This window comes from Peromyscus leucopus, chromosome 23, assembly GCF_004664715.2.
Source record: "Peromyscus leucopus breed LL Stock chromosome 23, UCI_PerLeu_2.1, whole genome shotgun sequence".
In the NCBI taxonomy this organism is placed as follows: Eukaryota; Metazoa; Chordata; class Mammalia; order Rodentia; family Cricetidae; genus Peromyscus; species Peromyscus leucopus.
The window spans coordinates 9,130,283-9,149,762 of NC_051082.1; the positions used below are offsets into that span (position 1 = coordinate 9,130,283).

Sequence of the window (19,480 nt, forward strand, 5' to 3'; positions counted from 1 at the left end):
CCATGTGGAGCCCAGGGAGCAGCCTCAGCTGGTCAGGCCGACAGCAAGCGCTTTGATCCACTGAGCCATCTCCCTTGCCCTGGTGCTTCTCGAGAGCAGGGCGGTGTGGTCACCACGGCCAAGGCCTCGATGGTACTGGTGACGATGGTAAAGTGGTGCTGTGACCTCCGCCTCTGCCGTGGCCTCCTCCTCCTCCAGGTTGTAATTCTGACTCGTTGGCTGTCTTTGGGCAGGGCAACCCTGGACATCTTCGACTACATCTACATAGATGCTTTTGGGAAGGGCAAGCAGCTGACGGTGAAGGAGTGTGAGTACTTGATTGGCCAGCACGTGACGGCAGCGCTATACGGCGTGGTGAATGTGAAGAAGGTACTGCAGCGGATGGTGGGCAACCTGCTGAGCCTGGGCAAGAGGTGAGGGCCTGGCTTCCTCTGCTCCCGCAGTGTGGGCCTTCTAAGTTCTGTGCAAACACAAGAAGCCTGTTTAATGAGCTGCCCTGTGATGACTGCTTCTGGGACATCAGCCATGCACTTGTTCGTAGCCTCACCCTCTGGTGTTTGTGGTGGGCTTAACTCTGCTCAAACACTGAATGCATTCTTTGGAAGTCAGTGTCAGAATGGCAGAGGTCATGTCTTCCTGTCCAGGTGCTGTGACCTCTGACCTTACACCCTCCTGTAAGAGAACAGAGTCTAGGGTTGACTTTGCTCCCTAGTTCAAGGAAACCTGTCCTGGGAAATGGCTGTAGGATGTGTGTTGCAGTCAGTTTCCTGATGCCCAATAGGATTCACCTAGCAGAATTTGTTGTTAATAGATTCTTTTTAGAACAATTGTCAGTTGGTGGCACAGGTGAGCAGACTGCAGGGTGGGGGGCTATAACCTCACAGGTGAGCAGACTGCAGGGGGGGGGGGGGGGGGCTATAACCTCACAGGTGAGCAGACTGCAGGGGGGGGGCTATAACCTCACAGGTGAGCAGACTGCAGGGTGGGGGCTATAACCTCACGGGTGAGCAGACTGCAGGGTGGGGGGCTATAACCTCACAGGTGAGCAGACTGCAGGGGGGCGGGGGGGGGCTATAACCTCACAGGTGAGCAGACTGCAGGGGGGGGCTATAACCTCACAGGTGAGCAGACTGCAGGGGGGGCGGGGGGGGCTATAACCTCACAGGTGAGCAGACTGCAGGGGGGGGCTATAACCTCACAGGTGAGCAGACTGCAGGGTGGGGGCTATAACCTCACGGGTGAGCAGACTGCGGGGGGTGGGGGCTATAACCTCACAGGTGAGCAGACTGCAGGGGGGGGGCTATAACCTCACAGGTGAGCAGACTGCAGGGTGGGGGCTATAACCTCACAGGTGAGCAGACTGCGGGGGGGGGGCTATAACCTCACAGGTGAGCAGACTGCAGGGGGGGGCTATAACCTCACAGGTGAGCAGACTGCAGGGGTGGGGGCTATAACCTCACAGGTGAGCAGACTGCAGGGGGGGTTATAACCTCACAGGTGAACAGACTGCGGGGGGTGGGGGCTATAACCTCACAGGTGAGCAGACTGCAGGGGGCTATAACCTCCTGTCCACATGTGTATGCAGCTTGTCTGCTCCCTAAGCCCTAGCTAACACAGAGCAGACACTTATTACAAGTGCTGACCCCAAACTGACAAGTAGAACCAGGGTTCACTCCTATTGGTGTGAGCTCTGCACGTGTCACCCAGGGTAGCTCTGCCCCCTCCCAGCCTCTGTTCTGCTCTTCAGGGTTCTGGATCTGTGTGTGCTGCTGAGGGACTGCCTAGTGAGCACAGATTTTAATGTGGTGTAAGACTTTTATGTTCACTGTGGATTTTGCTAAGAGCTTGCAGTGTTGAGCAGGGAGTCTGGGAGTCAGCAAGCCTTGGGAATTTGAAACAGTTGTTTTTAGACATGTGTTGGGAAGCCCACACTGAGTCAGGTGATTTATTCTCCCCCAGGGAAGGCATTGACCAGTCCTACCAGCTCCTCAGAGACTCCTTGGACCTGTACCTGGCGATGTACCCGGACCAGGTGCAGCTCCTGCTCCTCCAGGCCAGACTCTACTTCCATCTGGGTATCTGGCCAGAGAAGGTAATTATCTTACTTTGCTGCTCGGCCTTGCCTTAGAGAGGAAAGCTGTAGCTGGACCAAGGCTGTTGAAGGAGTAAGTTCAGATCTGCTCCGTCCCGCAGTCCTGACCCACTAAAGAAATGTTTTTCTCTCTTCTAAGAAGCATTGGTTCTGTCACCAGGAATGACCTCTGAGCTCTGGACACAAAACCCCTGTCCTGCCTCTTGCCCACTGCCGCCCCATGGTGCCTTCCCAAAGTCACCTGACTCTGCAAGGAGAGGCACGACAAGTGCTCTGTGCTGGCTTTGCTGCAGCTGTAGGACATGAGAAGATCCAGCTGAGACCGGCTGAGGCTTCTTACTGTCCATTTCTGGGGGTGCCCATGCTGTAATCCCCGCATCTGGCAGTGAGTGCTATGAGGAGTCACCTGTGGAGCACAGAGCTGACTTTGGGCCCACTGTGTGCAGTTTTGTGTGAGTGAGTGTGCAGGAGTCATAGCCCATTCCCATCCCGCCCTTGGGCTGGGGAGAGGCCCCAGTCCATGCTGTTTGTCTAGAAGGCCTGCAGAGGGTGTGGTTCTGAGCCTCTGTGGATGTTTCCCGAGATGGGCAGTCTCCACAGAAAGCTACTGCTTGGGGGCTGGAGAGATGGCTCGGCTGTTAGGAGCACTGACTGCTCTTGTAGAAGACTTGAGGTTCAGTTCCTGGCGTGCACTTGGCACTCTCAATGACCTGTAACTCCAGCTCCAGGGGATCCAGTGCCCTCTTCTGTCCTCATGCACCCACCCCCCCACAAACACATCCACACTTTCAGAATAAAAAGTAAATTCTCAGGCCGGGCGGTGGTGGCGCACACCTTTAATCCCAGCACTCGGGAGGCAGAGCCAGGTGGATCTCTGTGAGTTCGAGGCCAGCCTGGGCTACCAAGTGAGCTCCAGGACAGGCGCAAAGCTACACAGAGAAACCCTGTCTCAAAAAACCAAAAAAAAAAAAAAAAAGTAAATTCTCTCATGAAGTGACTATACTTGGCCATCAGTTCATGGCTTTAAAGATACATAGTGGGGTGCAGACATGGGCAGCCCCGAGTCCTTAAGATGTCTTCCACGGCCCAACAGACATGTGCTCTGGAGGAGTGCACCCTGGGAACCATCACCCACTCAGGAGCCCAGGGTTTAGTCCTTTGACTTTGTTCAGCCAGTTCTGTTTGTTGAGGGATTTCAGGATCATCCAGGAGAGAGAGTAAAGGTCCCTTCGCTGAGTTGTCCCAGTTGAGTGGCAGGTCCAGTCACGGGCCTTTGTGGTTGAAATTCTCAGTGCTGCCTTCCAAGTCTGCAGCTGGCTGGCAGTCCCACTGGGGACACGCCCACTGGGGACACGCCCACTGCCCAGCAGCGCCCTGTCACCTTCCCTTTCTCTTTTGCATGTGCTGCCGTGTGGAACATCTGGACCCCTCCCCTCAGTTCATGGTGACCCCAAGAGCGTGAGATAGGTGCTTAGGGGCCCATGTCAGTAGACAAGGCTGCTCTCCAGAGGAGGGCTTCTGGAGGAGCTCGAGGGTGGGTTACCTGAGGAAGGCAGCGTGCCAGAGGCCTGGGGGAGGGAGGGGTGTGCATTTAATGAGAGGAGGTGACATCAGCCTGTGGGCCATGGGCCTTGTTTGTTAAGATGATCTGTCCCTGAGCAGGAAGCCTACAGGCTGGCTCCCTTCTCCCTCTCTGTCTGGTGAAGTCGGGAGAGCTGCAGAGCCCAGTCCTCTTGGTCACTGTGGCTGTGGGTGGGAGAGTGGAGTCAGGAGGTCATGTTTGTGGAAGTCACAGCTTTTGCTCTGTCCTCTCAGCTGTCCTGTGGAATCTTGGGTTCTTGCCGGTTTCCCGTGCTAAACGTCAAGAAGTTACCTCTCAGTGCACTGAGGCCACCGCAGGTGTCACCCTGAGAGTCACAGTGGCTGAGGAGAAGCCGGCTGCACTTAGTGCTGCTGCCAGAGCCTCGGGGACTGTGACCGCCCGCCTTCTGTGCAGTGCAGGAAGCACCCTCCTCCCTTCCCTGCATGAAAGCCTGAGCCGTTCTGACCGGCCCCATTGGCCTTGCCTTGGCCACCATCCCCTCTACTCCCTGCATGCTTACCTCACACGTGGCCACTGTATGCTGATGCCCGCCACCTACCTTTGCTCCTGTACACCCCAAAACATGCACGCTCTCACTCCCAGCCCTCCCCAGGCCCTGATCTGCCAGCGGCCCTTCTGTCACTGTGGCAAGGCCAGGAGAAGGAGAAGAAGTGGCCTTGCCCTTTCTCCTACTTTGATGCCCCTTCTGCCTCATGGCCACTGGCTCCCAGGCTCCTTTTGTTCTCCCATCTTGGGTCTCCCGCCGTCGAGGTTCACACCAGGATGCTCTTAGGTTCCTCTACCCTGTGTGCCGTCCCAGGGGCTTCTTTCAATGCCTTTACACCTGGGCAGGGGACGGGAAGACATGGCCTGTCTGCCTCCTTGTCGTGTCCACGGCAGTCAGGGTCTTACCAAGATAGTGGTCCCTGAGTGGCTCTCTGCTGCCTTGGGGATGCTTTTCTTACCCTGCAGTGTGGCTCACAAGTCTCCATGGTTCTGTCCCACCTGCCTGACCTTCCATGTCCCACATCTGTATGTCGTGATGTCCCCACCCACCCCGTGCTCTAATGCAGTCCTGCTGTGTCCGCCATGCACATACTGCCTGCCCCTCTGCTGACCCCTCAGCTGCATTGGCACCCCACCCTCCTTACACTGACGGTACATACAGTGTGCTCCCCACTAGCCATTCTCTGTGCTCACAGCACTGGCCGTGGCATGTTCGGGGATGGTTGGGGGACCATAGTTCCCTGGGACATGAGTGAGGGGGACTCCCAGAACCTACAGACTTTCCAGCGTGGGGCTGGCATTCCACTCCGGAAGAGGGTGTTTAAGGCTTAGGCTGTTGGGGCTGGGAGGAAGTGCCATGGCAGGCTGTATAGAACTGGCCTGGGACCACCCATGGCAAGCAGTGTTCTGGCCTGTGTCAGGGGCTCCTGCCCTCCCAACTGCAGCCAGCAGACAGTCTAACAGATAAGCAAGGGGAGCCCAGAGCTCAGAGGGAGACTTAGTGGGCAGGCAGGACTCGTGCACACAGGCCGGTGGACTGGTGGCCTTGGAGCTGCCTGTCAGTGGACTTAGAGAAGTGGGACTGTCGTCTTCTGTGGGAGCCGGGCCACAGCCTGTGTGCTGCTGTGTAGCCAGAGGAGTGGTGGGTGGAAGGGAGTGTCCCTGAGCAGCGGGGCTCCTCCCAGCTCTCTCCCTGAGCCCTGGGTTTTGTTTTTGTTTTTGTTTGGGTGGATAGCGGCTTGTTTTTGTTTATGAGTCAGGGTTACAGTATGTAGTCTGCACTGGCCTTGAACTTGGGCTCCTGGTTCCCAGTGCTGGGATTATGGATGTAAATCACTATGTCCAACCAAGGCCTCGAGCTTTGCTGGGAACATGATGCCCACTGTCAGCATTGTCTTGTAAACACACCAGGTCCAAGTCATATGTCCCCTCACCCTCAGCCTCACACATCCATGCAAGGAGTCAAAACTTCCTGCCTTACAGTCTGAATGTGGACCACCTTTGTGCCCTGAAGAGTCCGTGTCTAGCTGTGTGCACAGTGGCTCACTGGCCAGGACACACAAGGACGGCCATTGTTTCTGGCCGAGTCCACAGAGGCTCACTGTTGGATGCTCTCAGCTACAAAGGACAGATGTCATGAGCATCCCCACTTTGAGAGCCCCTCCTGGAGCTGGGGTGTGAACGGGGACTGGCTCCTGTGGATCTCTGTTGAAGCAAGCTTCGGGGTGTTTGGGGTGCTGGCACTCTGCCTGTTGTTCTTACGTTAAGTTGCATCACAGTAATTAGGATGATTCTGTTGTATTTCCCTGGCACAGTGGCGGTTGAGACTGTGGGCTGAGGGTCATACCCAGGGCCACATCTTTGTAAGCCTCTCACCTCGGACCAGCATTTAAACTCACTGAGCCAAATTCCTTTCTTGGAAATCAGTAGTGGCTGTGCACTACCATGCCTAATAGACACCTCCAGTTCATCACCGAGAATTATCAGGAGCCTGTTGATATCTCGTGTGTTCCTACTGTATTTATTGCTCAGGAAGGTGAGGTTGAGCTTCAGAATAATTGCTGAGACGTCTGGCTGTCAGTGTGACAGGGAGTAGCTCAGCAGAGAAGCAGCTGGTTGATGGATCTGGGCCTAGAGTTGAGGTCACCTGTCCTAGTAAGGAACTCCAACTCCGGCAGGACTCAGTAAACCAGGACTGATGTGTGCTGTTCTCAAGCATCACAGGGCTGTGTGGGTTTGAGCATGTTGATGTGCATACACACACTTTGCTTGAAGCCTGACCCTTGAGTGGAGGCACTGTGAGCAGCAGACAGACCGTGCAGGGTCAGCCCTGCTCCTGCTGCCAGCCTCAGCTCTGCAGAGGTGACTGATGAATTGCTGCCATCCAGAGGCCTAGCTCCTCCCTCGAGTGACGTCTGAATTGGAGCTACTCGCCCGGCACCAAGACAGTTCTCCAAGTATGTTTTTTCTTGGTTAAGGGGTCTTGAGGACTTTCCCTTCTTAAAGCAAGAATGACAGGATAGAATGGTTTCTGTACTTTAAAAATAAAGACAAGTTGGCTTCCTCGGCTCCTATGCTAACCAAGAAATGTTTGGCCCATTACAACTCCTGGTCCACAATGGTGTGCCGTCGCCGGCCTTTGTCAGGCTTCATGGGTAGGTGTCAATCCCACGCTGCGGAAAAGAAAAGGCCTGGCGAAAATATTATCTCCTAGTCTTTCTGTCTTGTCTTGAAGGTGCTTGACATCCTCCAGCACATCCAGACCCTTGACCCCGGGCAGCACGGGGCGGTGGGCTACCTAGTGCAGCACACACTAGAACACATTGAGCGCAAGAAGGAGGAGGTGGGCGTGGAGGTGAAGCTGCGCTCCGAGGAGAAGCACAGAGATGTCTGCTACTCCATCGGGCTCGTGATGAAGCACAAGAGGTGAGTGCCTGCTCCGGCCTCCGGGGCTGCCCGCAGAGGCCCACCCTGGGACTGCAGGCCCTTTCACCGAGTGCCCACCACAGGCAGCACAGCGGGGCCCGTCTGCACCCTGCTTCCTACTGGGAGCTGTAATGTCTTTCGTGGACTCTGACTGCTCCTAGAGCTTGTCTGGGGCACTGGGGTCATGAGCTGCGGCCCCAGCTCCTCCTCCTCCTCCTGCTGTCCCTTCTCTGTCCCCTGCTATCTCTGATCTGGGTTAGCAGGGCTTTCCTGAGCTATAGTTCTGCACATGGCTGTTCACCAGGCAGGATTAACTCCAGAGTGCTGGTGCAGGTTCTTATCCCACAGGCACCCTAGGAGCTGTGAGTTACTACCCCACAGCATGCCCTTGACATGCTGGAAAACCCAGCAGCAGGTGGCACTGTGTTAAGATCAGTCCACGTGAGTCTGTTTAGTGGGTAGTAGGGATCTGTTAAGATATAAATTGAGGAAATAGACTCACGAATGCAGAACGGAGTAGACAGCTGAAGTCATTCTCTGTTCTGACTGGGAGCGAATCCACCTGGCAGTTCAGTCAGACCAGGAAGCAGGCAGCAGGGAGAAGGGCAAGTGACTCTTCTCACTTTCCTTTTCAGAGGTCAGGTACAAAGGCAGGAAGTACCGCCTCCTTTGGGCCCTATGTCCCAAGGTCATGGGCGGAGCAAATACCACTACATTTCCCCTTTTTGTCTAAATAAGAAGGTTCTAAACTTAATGCAAACTATATACAATAAGAATGATTATCAAGTATTGTCCAAGAAAAAGGGTAATCACATAAACAGAAATGGAACTACAACCAACAAGAAGAACATCAAACGAGAAAGACATGCTGAATGTCCAGAAATGTCCAGATCATAGGTCAATGGCAAATTTCCGAGATTGCTCCAGTAGCTGTCCTGTCGTGAAGATTGTAGCTCTAGTACTAATATGTTCTAGCTAAGATATGAGAAGATCAGCCTGCCTCCTTTCCATCTTCAGGACTCCCTCACTGACAGGCAGTTCCGTCAGGCTGCACAGTGTTCCTTGCTGACATGTGGCTGCTCCTCACCCCTCCATTGTCTCTGTGAGGATAACCAGCAAACCCTCCCCTGTGAGGGGCTGTGATTTCCTCTCAGTGAATTCTTTCTTCTTAACTCTCTTTGGGAACTTTCCAAACTTGGAAGAGTGGAGAGAACGGCACACGAGGCTCTTCCTCCTGCTCCTGCTCCTGCTCCTCTCCTCCTCCTCCTCCTGCTCCTCTCCTCCTGCTCCTGCTCCTCCTCCTGCTCCTGCTCCTCTCCTCCTCCTCCTCCTCCTGCTCCTCCTCCTGCTCCTGCTCCTCTCCTCCTCCTCCTGCTCCTGCTCCTCTCCTCCTCCTCCTCCTCCTGCTCCTGCTCCTCTCCTCCTCCTCCTGCTCCTGCTCCTCTCCTCCTCCTCCTGCTCCTGCTCCTCTCCTCCTCCTCCTCCTCCTCCTCCTCCTCCTCCTGCTCCTGCTCCTCTCCTCCTCCTCCTGCTCCTGCTCCTCCTCCTCCTCCTCCTGCTCCTGCTCCTGCTCCTCTCCTCCTCCTGCTCCTGCTCCTCTCCTCCTCCTCCTCCTGCTCCTGCTCCTCTCCTCCTCCTGCTCCTGCTCCTCTCCTCCTCCTCCTCCTCCTCCTGCTCCTGCTCCTCTCCTCCTCCTCCTCCTCCTGCTCCTGCTCCTCTCCTCCTCCTCCTCCTCCTGCTCCTGCTCCTCCTCCTGCTCCTCTCCTCCTCCTCCTCCTCCTCCTGCTCCTGCTCCTCTCCTCCTCCTCCTCCTCCTGCTCCTCCTCCTCCTCCTGCTCCTCTCCTCCTTCCCCTCCTCCTCCTGCTCCTCTCCTCCTCCTCCTGCTCCTCCTCCTGCTCCTCTCCTCCTCCTCCTGCTCCTCCTCCTGCTCCTCTCCTCCCCCTCCTCCTCCTGCTCCTCTCCTCCTCCTCCTGCTCCTCCTCCTGCTCCTCTTCCTCCTCCTCCTCCTCCTGTTCCTCTCCTCCTCCTCCTGCTCCTGCTCCTTTCCTCCTCCTCCTGCTCCTGCTCCTTTCCTCCTCCTCCTGCTCCTGCTCCTCTCCTCCTCCTCCTGCTCCTCCTCCTGCTCCTCCTCCTCCTGCTCCTCAGTTCTGGACTAATGAAGCTGATGTTGCACTTTCCCCCTAGCCATTCAGTTTGGCCTCTGTAAAGAGAAGGAGGGCTCCCTTACTTACTCTGATTTAACCTCATCTTACCAGAGGTAGTCTCTTGCTCTGCTCCAAAGTTTTTCTTAAACCAGGCATGGTAGGAGCACAAGCCTTTAATCCCAGCACATGGGAGGCGGAGCAAGCTGATCTCTGTGAGTTGAGGCCAGCCTGGGCTACATAATTCCAGGACAGCCAGGACTACGTAGTGAAAACCTGTCTAGAAACAAACAAACAAACAAGGTTATTTTCCAGATAAAGTGCTTTGTTGATGGTGAGAGGAAGGTTTGTAAAGAGGGACAGGGTGTTCTGACAAGTGACTCCACATGGGATAAAAGCAGGTAATGAACAAAGGGCATGGAAGAACCCCGGCCAGGCTCTCCTGACTCCCCCACAGCTCCGAGGCTCCCCAGGAGCTCATCTGTGGTCTCCCTGTGCTCCCCAGGTACGGCTACAACTGTGTGATCTATGGCTGGGACCCCACCTGCATGATGGGGCATGAATGGATCCGCAACATGAACGTGCACAGTCTGCCTCATGGCCACCATCAGCCCTTCTACAATGTGCTGGTGGAGGATGGCTCCTGCAGATACGCAGCCCAAGGTAAGGTCTTTGCTTGACCTGCACCCGCCCCTGACTGACCATGCTGTGGGCAGAGCTCACAGCTAGTCACACACAGGCACACCAACATGGGGTCCTTGTTCTAGCCCTGCTCACTGTCCTCACTAGCCAGACTCCTGATTCCTGTCTCCCAGGCCTGACTTCCAGCAGCGCTGGCCTGAATCGCCCTCATGTGGCTACAGGTGGAAACTGCAGTTCTCTGCACAATCCCTGTGTGTTTGGCGACCTTTGGTAGGCTTTTGTGGTCATAGCCAACTTGACACACCAGCCCAGGGAAGTCCTGAGCTGAAGAGTCAGAGCAAAGAGTGCAATGTGAGCCTTTCTGTGTCCCTTTTAACTTTCATACACCTGACCAGCACACTGGTTTTATTAATAAGAGGGAATGTGGATACTGATGTGATAAATAGTGTGCCCTCATGGGTGCTAAGTCTGTCTGGGACCCAGGCTGGGCAATTCATACATGCAGAGCTTGGACCTTGTGCAGGCCACCTCCACTTTATCTTGCCCACGAGGACGTGAAGCCCAGAGCTTGGTGATGGGCCATGACCTGAACCATCAGGCCTGCTCTGCCCACACAGTGATCAAGTACTGAGGGCTGGAGTGTCGGGGCTTCAGAAGGCAGGAATAGTGGCACATGAGTGATTGTGAGCCATCCGAGGCCAGGAGGACCCGTACAGTATGGCTGCAGGCACCTTACCTCCTTGGGTTCCTGGGTGAGGTAAAGGGGCTAAATATTCCCTGGGTGTTCTGGAGGCTCCCACAGGGCAGTCTTCAACATTTGAAGCTGAGGCCAGTGAAAATCGAAACTCCATTTCTAAAAGTCACCATGATTTAAAAATGGCCTGGGGCTTTGCTACATGACAGTTGAGGAAAGCTTTCTGTCCTGAGCCATGACTCCAGGCTCTGCTGGTACCGGGTGCAGCAGTTGTCCACTCTACAGAGTGAGTGTGGACATCTTTAAATCGGTACTGGGGTGTCTAGAAACAGTTCATTGAGTTGCTTTGCTCGGTGAGTTTGTAAACAGAGCACTCAGCTTCAGTTTCTGAACAGTTCTGCTGAAGCCTCAGTGTACCTCACTGCACGTGCGCAAACCCGTGGATAGTAGTTTGCAGTCACAGTGGTGAACAACCAAAAGAAGAAGGCGATGTCTGTGGCCCAGTGACCCAGTGACCCAGTGATGGACCGTGGGAGTGGCTGTGATCAAGTTAGCTTTTGCTGGTTTCCGAAGGCCCTTCTGTTGGCCACAGGACCATGGCATCTCCTGGGGGCTGCTGTGTGATGGCTGTGGGGTGCAAGGTCACTCGGAACTCCTCCTTCACAGCCACACATACGCTTTCCCTCACCTTCCTGGGCCAGCTGGTGTCTCTGGTGACCTTGTGAACGAACTGTTTGTGTGTGTTGGATTTCCAGCCTGGGCTCTCTGCTCTGTGATCTTGGGGTGTCTCGTTCTTTTCCCTGAACTGCTGCTCCACGTGCCTGCGCCTGCAGACGCACTGCACATGGTGCCCCGTTTACCGACAGTGGGTTCCACGTCTATCTGTTTCATCAGTGAATAAAGACACAGGCTCTTGCCAGTGTTGGAAGGGGCATTGCAGGATCCTGCCTCGTGGTGCACCAGGGCTGTGGCAGCACACCAAACCCTGTGGCTGATAGCTCGTGTTTCCTCAGCGTTCTCATCGCCCAGGTGTCACCACAGGCTGGCCTTTCCAGCTCCACCAGCTCCAGCAGATGGCTGTGCTGTGGTTTGCCCCCTTTGCAAAGCCTCGCTTGAGAAGGACTTCTCACTGCCCATCCACCCTGTGCTCCTGCGCCAGGGCTTTGATTGTTGGAAGCTTCCAGACTTGGTTGCTTTGGGGTTGTCTGAGGTTGAGCTCGGCTCCTTGTCTCTTGACCTGCTCTACCTGTGGACGAACAGTGATGTCTGAGGCCTGACTACTTGGGTGTCACTGCCCCACCAGGCTGCTCGTAGGGCCTGTGCTTCCATGTCATCCCACCCCCGGTGATGCTGAGTTCAGGCAGAGGGAACTCAGCTTCTGCAGTTAGCAGGAAGGCCATGGTCGTGCTGTGTCCTGTCCATGTTGCTCCCCAGAGACCATGACACTGCAGCTTGTCCAGCACTTGTCCACGGCTGACACAGGAGCATTGCAGCTTGGGAGTGTCTGCTGCCCCTGCTCCTGTCCAGTGACTTGGAGATGCTTTTCCCTGATGCCCCTCCTCCCCTTACCCTCCAACCTCCACCTTCCCCCCTCCGGCTCCCTACCAGAGTCTGGATTCTTATTCCAGTGTGTTATGATCACAGGGACAGTTCGATGCTCACAGCCCATAGTTAGCTGCAGGATGGAGGCCTGGACGAGCTAGATTTTTAATTGTTCTGGAAAATTTATTGTTACTGCATGTGTGTGCCATAAGCAGGGGTATATGTGTTCCAAGGCACATGTTGGAGGTCAGAGACATTATGGAGTTGGTTCTCTCCCCCCTTGATGCGGGTTCCAGGGATCATCTTGGGTCCTCGGGTTTGCACAGCACATGCTTTGACCCACTGAGCCATCATCTCAAAGGTCTGAGGAGCTACTTTTTAAAAAAGACTTTATTGTGCTTTTAATGACGTGTATATGTGTGTGTATGTGTATGTGTGGGTGTGTGCAGTGTGAGTGTAGTGCCTGCAGAAGACAGGCGTTGGATCCTCTGGGACTGGAGTAATGGGTGGTCGTGAGCCACCCCAAGTGAGTGCTGGAACCAGACTTGGGTCCTCTGGAGCAGGTGCTCTTACCTGCTGGGCTGTCTGAGCGGCCAACAAGCTACCTTTTTAAATTACTTTCTTCAGTTTCCCTTCAAAGGTTTCTGGGTTGTTTTTGTTTGTTTGTTTGTTTGTTTGGGGTTTTTTTTTTGTACTATTTGTCTTACTTCTTTTGGTCTAATTGTAGTGATTCTAGTTCCCTGAGTAGAGGCCATTAGTGACGCCGCCGCTCCAGCCCTCAGCCCTCCACAGGGCACTGAAGAGTGGCTGCCAGAGCCCTTGGGTGGCACTCTGCAGTGTCTCGAGTTCCTGAGTCTTGTGTATGGCTCCCTGCGCCCACTGGGGGGAGCACTGCACCTCTTCACGGCTCCTGTCCCTTACTTCCCGGCTCCTGTGTGCTGTGGGAGGTGTGTGTGCCGGGAAAGCTCCTCTCAGCCCTATCAGAAGGTCGGGTGTTTGTCTGATACCAGATGGCGCTTGGTGCAGCATTGGACCCAGGAGCCCCGGTTGGGTGGCGCTTCTCCGTCCTTAACTTGTGTCACACCCACACTGCTGTCCCCACCCCAGTCTGCTCCTGCTGGTACATGTGGTCCTGGGGTGAGGTCCCCGTGGTGAGGGTGGGGGTATAAAGTGATGTTTGGTCACTTGAGGGGGCCATTTGGCTTTCACTTGTTTAGATTCAATTTTGTAACATGGACTTGGACTGTGGTGTGCATGGAGAGATGAGAGGCCAGCTTGTGGGAGTCAGTTCTCTCCACCACGGGGGTCCCAGGTACCAAATTGAGGTCTTCGGGTTGGTGACAAGTGCCTTTACCCACTGAGCCGTTTAGTGGCCTGGCATTGTCATTTAAGAAGTAAAACCCTAGCCGGGCGTTGGTGGCGCACGCCTTTAATCCCAGCACTCGGGAGGCAGAGCCAGGCGGATCTCTGTGAGTTCGAGGCCAGCCTGGGCTACCAAGTGAGTCCCAGGAAAGGCACAAAGCTACACAGAGAAACTCTGTCTTGAAAAACCAAAAAAAAAAAAAAAAAAAAAAAGAAGTAAAACCCTCAGACATACACTCTTCTGCCTGGTGGTCCACCCCATGGCCCCTTGACTAGAGACACATCCACACTAAGTACCAGGAGGTTTGTGGTCCCTGTTGAGACAGTGGAGCAGTGTGTGTCTCTAGTTTACTGCTGAGTAGCAGGTAAACCCGATACAGATAAATGCTTAGTGTGCATTGGATATAGATAGCAACAGAAATGAGTACCAAACTCCAGGGTATGCAGGACAAACCAAGGGTAAAGGGACACACTCCGCTGGTGTCCCCCCAAGAGGGAGGCCCTGGGCCAGGTGCCTCTAGAGGACTCCAGGTGGGGTTTCCGAGTGTATGTCCATGGAGTTGAAGGATGCTACAGATTTGAGGTTAAATAAGCAAACATATTTCTCTGAAAACTGCAATGTTTGGGGTTCTTCGAGTACATTATTTTACAGGCATGTCAGGTGACATGTTCCCTCCAGATGCACAGGACCAGCTTCTTCTCTCTCTCTTCTGCACAGGTTGTTCGGTCTCTGTGTCTGGGGTGCACAGCTATGGTCCCTGCTCTTGGGAGGCAGGAGGAGGAGCATTAGTTTGAAGCCAGCCTGGGCAGCCTAATCTCAAAGTAAACCTACCATGTGGCTGGGGGTGCAGCTTGAGTGTAGTGTGCTTGCCTGGCATGCACAAGACCCCGAGTTCGGTCCCCAGAACTCCAGAGCAGACTGTCTTATGTTCTCTTCTTTTGCTCCACAGCAGGCCTGAGGGAGGGCCAACAAGCTAGGGCAGCAGTCCAGCTGGAGGTGGCCCCAGGGAGCCTGGAGCTTGTGCTGTTAGCTCCCAGTTTGTACTGTTCTTGCCTGGGCCTCCCAGAGCAACCTCTCGTTAGAAGCCGTATTCAGAACCTGGCTGTGTTGTCTCCAGAGCTGTGTACCCCTCCTCCAGGCACGCAGAGGCCAAGAGCTCCCTGCACGGGCCACTGCTGAGCACCTAGAGAGAGGGCAGCTGTGGCAGGGCTGCTCAGGGACGGGAGGTCCTGTGGAGCAGGGCATCTCCCCCGAGCAGATGGGCAGTGGACAATAATTGCCTGTAGTGGGGCCTGTACTCTGGGGTGCTCAGCAGAACCCCTGAACTCCTCCGCCATTGCAAGCCAAAGCAGCTCCCAACTCTGACCACCAGAAATGCCTGCAGACTTGGCCACACATCCTTCTGGGGGTTTGTAGCTTCCAGTGGAACCCCACTACACTAGACAAACTCGCCTCAAAGCGGGGGTCAGATGCCCACTAGAATTGAATTGGCTTTACTTCCTCCCTCCTGCCTGCAGTACGGCATGCTCCTTGAGAGCATGAGTCTTCCTTTCTTGAAGGTCCAAGACTGTGCTCTCTGGTGTTTTCTGTGGGGCCTGAGGCCTCAGCAGCTGGCCTGGTATGGTCTGGGCCGCAGGAAAACATGGCTAGAGCCCCCCGGGCAGGTGCTGGTGCTGGGCAGCACAGGCAGTGCCATTGTGAAACAGCCCCTGGGGGGTTTATTTGACTTGTATATGTGTCAATCTGTCCCAGTTACAGCCCTTGAACAGTGTAAAATGTGAAGGGACTGAAATTGGCTGCATCAGCCGATTGCGGGCAGGCCAGCCTTGCTGGTGTGTAGACAGCCCAGCTCCTCCATGCACATACACGTTCCCCTCAGCTCTACACTTTCTGGGTCTGACCTGCCCAGAGCCCGCAGGCAGGTCTCTCCCTGTGGGGCAGGACCAGAGCAGGGCCATGCTGTGAGGCCACCACAGGGCTGGCCAAAGTAAGCTCCAGATTTAAAACAGATCTGCGGTCTAGAATTGCCAGGTCTCCCGGTATCTTCTCAGGGGCACACTTTCCCTGACCCAGTGCCCTCCCTCCTGGTCAGACCCCTGTGTCCACACTAAGTGTCTTAGTGTGCTGGTGACTTCCTACCAGTTTTACTTCTCATGGGGACACGTCCCTAACCTATTCTGAAGATGTGGCCCCAAAGCAGTACATCCACATTTTCCCCAGACCCTTAAAGGGAAACACAGGGGTAGTTGGCCACACTGTCCGCCTCTCACAGACTAGCACAGGGACAGCCTGCTCTAGGGGGGCCTCTGGGGGCCTGGGGCCACCCTGTGTGCTGCTGTGGCAAGCCTTGCCAGGCCCTGCTTAAAGGAATTCTGGAGCAGAGCTGTCTGTGTCTGTGCCCTGGCCTCCTCTCTCGGGGGACCTTCCCCGCAGTAGGACTTTCTGCACCACCGTCTTCTGTGTGAGACACCTGGAGGATCTGTTCCTCCGCTGTAGATGTCTGGGTTCTGTCCCTCTCTCCTGTGGCAAGGCCGAGATCAGGAGAAGGCAGCCAGGCTCTCCTGGGGGCCGAGCAGGATGTGAGTGCGGCTGTAGCCACAGCTCACCCAGGCAGTGTGAGCCCCGAGCGGAGAAGCTCTGGTGGACAAGGGTGGCTGTGGCAGCGGCTTCTCTCTAAGGACAGCTAGAACAGGGTGGAGACTTCCAACCAAGTGGTAGGGTGGGTTCTGACCCTGCCACTGGCTGATGTACGGCTGAGGATGTCTGTCCTGTGCAGTGAGTACCCACCCCGGAGGCACCACTGGGATCTTGGAGCCATGTGTCCCACCCACTCAGACTAGGAAGAGGTCTTCTGAGCAGGGCCACAGGGAAGGGAACGTGTGTTCCCCCCTCCCAACTGGGGCCACCTCCACCTTTTCCTCTTGGGTCCCTCTAATACCAACACTTCTCTGTGGTAACTTTTGCTCTGTTCCAAAAGCTTCTGTGGAAGGAGTGGCTGGAGGGTTTCTGCAGAGAGCCGCTGCAGGAAGTGGAACGCTAACCGCAGTGTCCGGTGCCTCTTTGCCAACAGAAAACCTGGAATACAACGTGGAGCCTCAGGAAATCTCACACCCGGACGTGGGGCGCTACTTCTCAGAGTTCACAGGCACGCACTACATCCCAAACGCAGAGCTGGAGATCCGGTATCCTGAGGACCTGGAGTTCGTGTACGAGACGGTGCAGAACATTTACAGTGCGAAGGAGGACCCAGCCGAGTAGACTCAGGGGAGGTCGCACCTTTGCTGCTGCTGCCGCTGCTGCTGCCGCCGCTGCCTTCTGGGGGACCAGGATTCCTGAAGGACACGTGCCGGCCCCTGGAGTCAGCACAGGACAGCCACTTCACCAGCAGCCTTGGCTGCCTCCCACTTTAGATGGCGTGTGCTCCTCCGGCCACAGAGACAGCGTTGCTCTCCGCTACACTAGTGAATCAGTTGAAAGGCACCGTGTCCAGTGGCATGGCTTGTCTGCTTGTCCCGTGGTGACAGTGTGTGACATTCTGTCTTCATGAGGTCTCACCGTCCACACTCTGTTCTTTCACCCTCTTCCCATCCTGTCTCCATTCACACTGTGTCAGCGTTTCTCCAGCTGGACAGACGGGCTCCACATTTCCTGCTCTCTAGAACTTGGGCACCCGAGGCAGGACCGCCTGCCCCTCTGCCTTGAGTGTGGTTGTGTTCACATGAAGGCATGGAGATGGGACTCGGAGCCTTTTTTATTTTATTTTTATTTTTTATTTTTTGTTAATACATGAAACACAGATTTTAAGTGTTCCCTTTCCCCCTTTTAATTTAATTGGGAGAAGGAACGGCACCATCTCCCTTGTCTCCCACTGGGGTCTGTGCACATTTCCACCCATTGTGAGCTTCCGTCTGACTCCGTTGGCTCTCTGAGCAAATGCACAGCAATGGCCTTTCCCAGTGCCGTTCTCCACATTCAACAGCTGCTCCGTTAATATGACTACTTGTTTAATTTAGGAATCTGCCCCAGTGCCAGGAGTGGGTCTTAAGTTGGTCATAGGTCCATTTCCCTAGTGAGGCCTGCAGACCGGATGAAAATTGCTCTTAAAACTTGTAGCTCCTGGTCCCCAAAGACCAAGAGAATGGTTTGTGTTCTGATCAGGAAAATGAACTAGAGAAGCGTAACCGGGATAAACAGGTCTCACACCCCTGTCACCCCTTAGAGTTACATCCAGACCCTCCATCCTGAGAGTATAGGGCTTTTGGGAAGAGGAGTGCATGCTCTGGGCTTCAAGCTGCCAGTCTGAAGGCTCCAGGACACTGTCCAGGATGAGGTCTAGCCTCGGGTCACCCTGCCTTCACCTGATGCTCTGTAGCAGATCCTAGCAGGGGCCACCAGGTTCTCAGACAAGCTGCCTTGTAGGTAGTTACCCATCGGGCTGACGGCACCTCTGCCCTGCGTTAAAATGCCATTGCTCTAGTGAGGAGGCTTTAGGGAGCTGCCTGCCTGCCCCGCCTGCCTGCCTTCTGCATGTGTATTCTCACAACACTAGATGACTGCCCCCTCCTTGATTGCCCTTCACCAGCCCCGGGATGACAGGAGGGAGACCATTGGGTAGTCTCGGGAGGGACAGGAAGCCGGAGGCTCTTGCAGCTGATACGGCTCTCGCCCAGCGTCCGTGTCTCACCAGTCAGAACTCAGAGGCGGGTTTGAACTCGTATTTGGCAGTTGGACGGACCACTTAGCATCTGCCTGAGGCTGGAGGATCTTACAGCTACTCATTTCAAGGTGAAAACCAACCCACACAGATTCACACTCTTGCATCCCCGTAACTAAGCAGCCGCGGAGCATGCTGGGAGTTCCCATTGTTGGGCTTCTGCTTTGATCTCCTTTTTCCATAGAGAAACATTGAGGCTGAGAGATGGTTTCCCTCCCTGACCTGACTGTAAATATGTACCTAGACTGTTTTTAAACGTGTCTCTCCACGAAGGCTTCGTTTGGCTGAGGGAGCCTGTATCACCCGTGTAAGTTGGTATTTGGGCACTTTATATTTTTCTAAAAATGTGTTTTGGATCCTGTACTCTAATAAATCATAAGTTTCTTTTTAAAAATTTTTCCAAAAGTTTTCTCCATTTTCAAAAGCCCTGTTATAACAAGTAGAACTTTCACAATGTTAAAATACTAAATATTTGGTTATAGCAACTTCTCTTCAAATGAATGCCAAGGGGTTTTTTTGTTTTGTTTTATTTTTTTGGTTTCTTTTGTACAATTAATAAACGAACTTACCGAGAGAAACCACACCAGTGACCTGCCCACTTTCATTCAGTAGCGAGAGAAGAGAAAGCAGGGTCTCTCTCCGGAACAAAATAGGGGGAGAAGCTAGCGGACCCTAGTGTTTCTTTAACGATTGACAAGTGTCGTACTGAGGCGGACTTTCTGGACCCTGCAAAGGCTCCGGGTGTCTGGTTGTCAGAGGAGGGCCCCTTTTGTCTATGAACTGAGAACTGCAAATTCAGGAGGGAAAAACCAGGACAGTGGTGTCTATTGTCACTGTTGGCATGGTAGCCACACTCCGCAGGGATGTCCTACTGGGAACACCGGCTGGGGCTATTCAGAGTAGAGGCCCTCCTACACCTGCAGCCCTAGACCGAGAGGCCAGACGGGGACGTGTCTTCCTCAGGACCTAGAACTTGCCCAGCACACCCCCCACCCCCCACACACACATGCATGCCACCCCAGGTCCAATGTCTGCAGGCATGCTCTGAAGTGGGCTCAGAGAGACTTGAGGTGTCCAAGGCTCGCTAGTCCATCCCTGTCGCCCCAGTTTGCCATGGCCTTGTTTTCGAGCTTGGAGTGCCTTCTTGGACTCGGTTATGTGTGCCACACCAGCTACTTAACGCTCTTGTTCAGAAGTGTTTCCGTCTTTTGTAGTAACTAGAGCCAGGCCAGCAGCAGGTCCCTTTCCTCTAAAGTCGAACCCAACTGGAAGTGGAG

At 54.6% G+C, this 19,480-nt stretch overlaps 1 protein-coding gene across 3 annotated transcripts in view; it reads left to right on the forward strand.

The window, feature by feature from the left end:
- Positions 1 to 18,786, forward strand: part of Fbxo21 (F-box protein 21) — a 36,871-nt gene extending 18,085 nt beyond the window's left edge. For 2 of the 3 annotated variants that reach the window (XM_028878811.2, XM_037198647.1), the window contains exons 8-12: positions 234 to 413; positions 1,960 to 2,092; positions 6,895 to 7,106; positions 9,754 to 9,911; positions 16,560 to 18,786. In XM_028878811.2, the coding sequence (XP_028734644.1) occupies positions 234 to 413; positions 1,960 to 2,092; positions 6,895 to 7,106; positions 9,754 to 9,911; positions 16,560 to 16,747 (871 nt within the window). In that variant the 3' untranslated portion in view covers positions 16,748 to 18,786. The remainder of the gene's footprint in view (positions 1 to 233; positions 414 to 1,959; positions 2,093 to 6,894; positions 7,107 to 9,753; positions 9,912 to 16,559) is intronic. The other variant, XM_028878813.2, reaches the window with a different exon arrangement.
- The last annotated feature ends 694 nt before the right edge of the window (positions 18,787 to 19,480 follow it).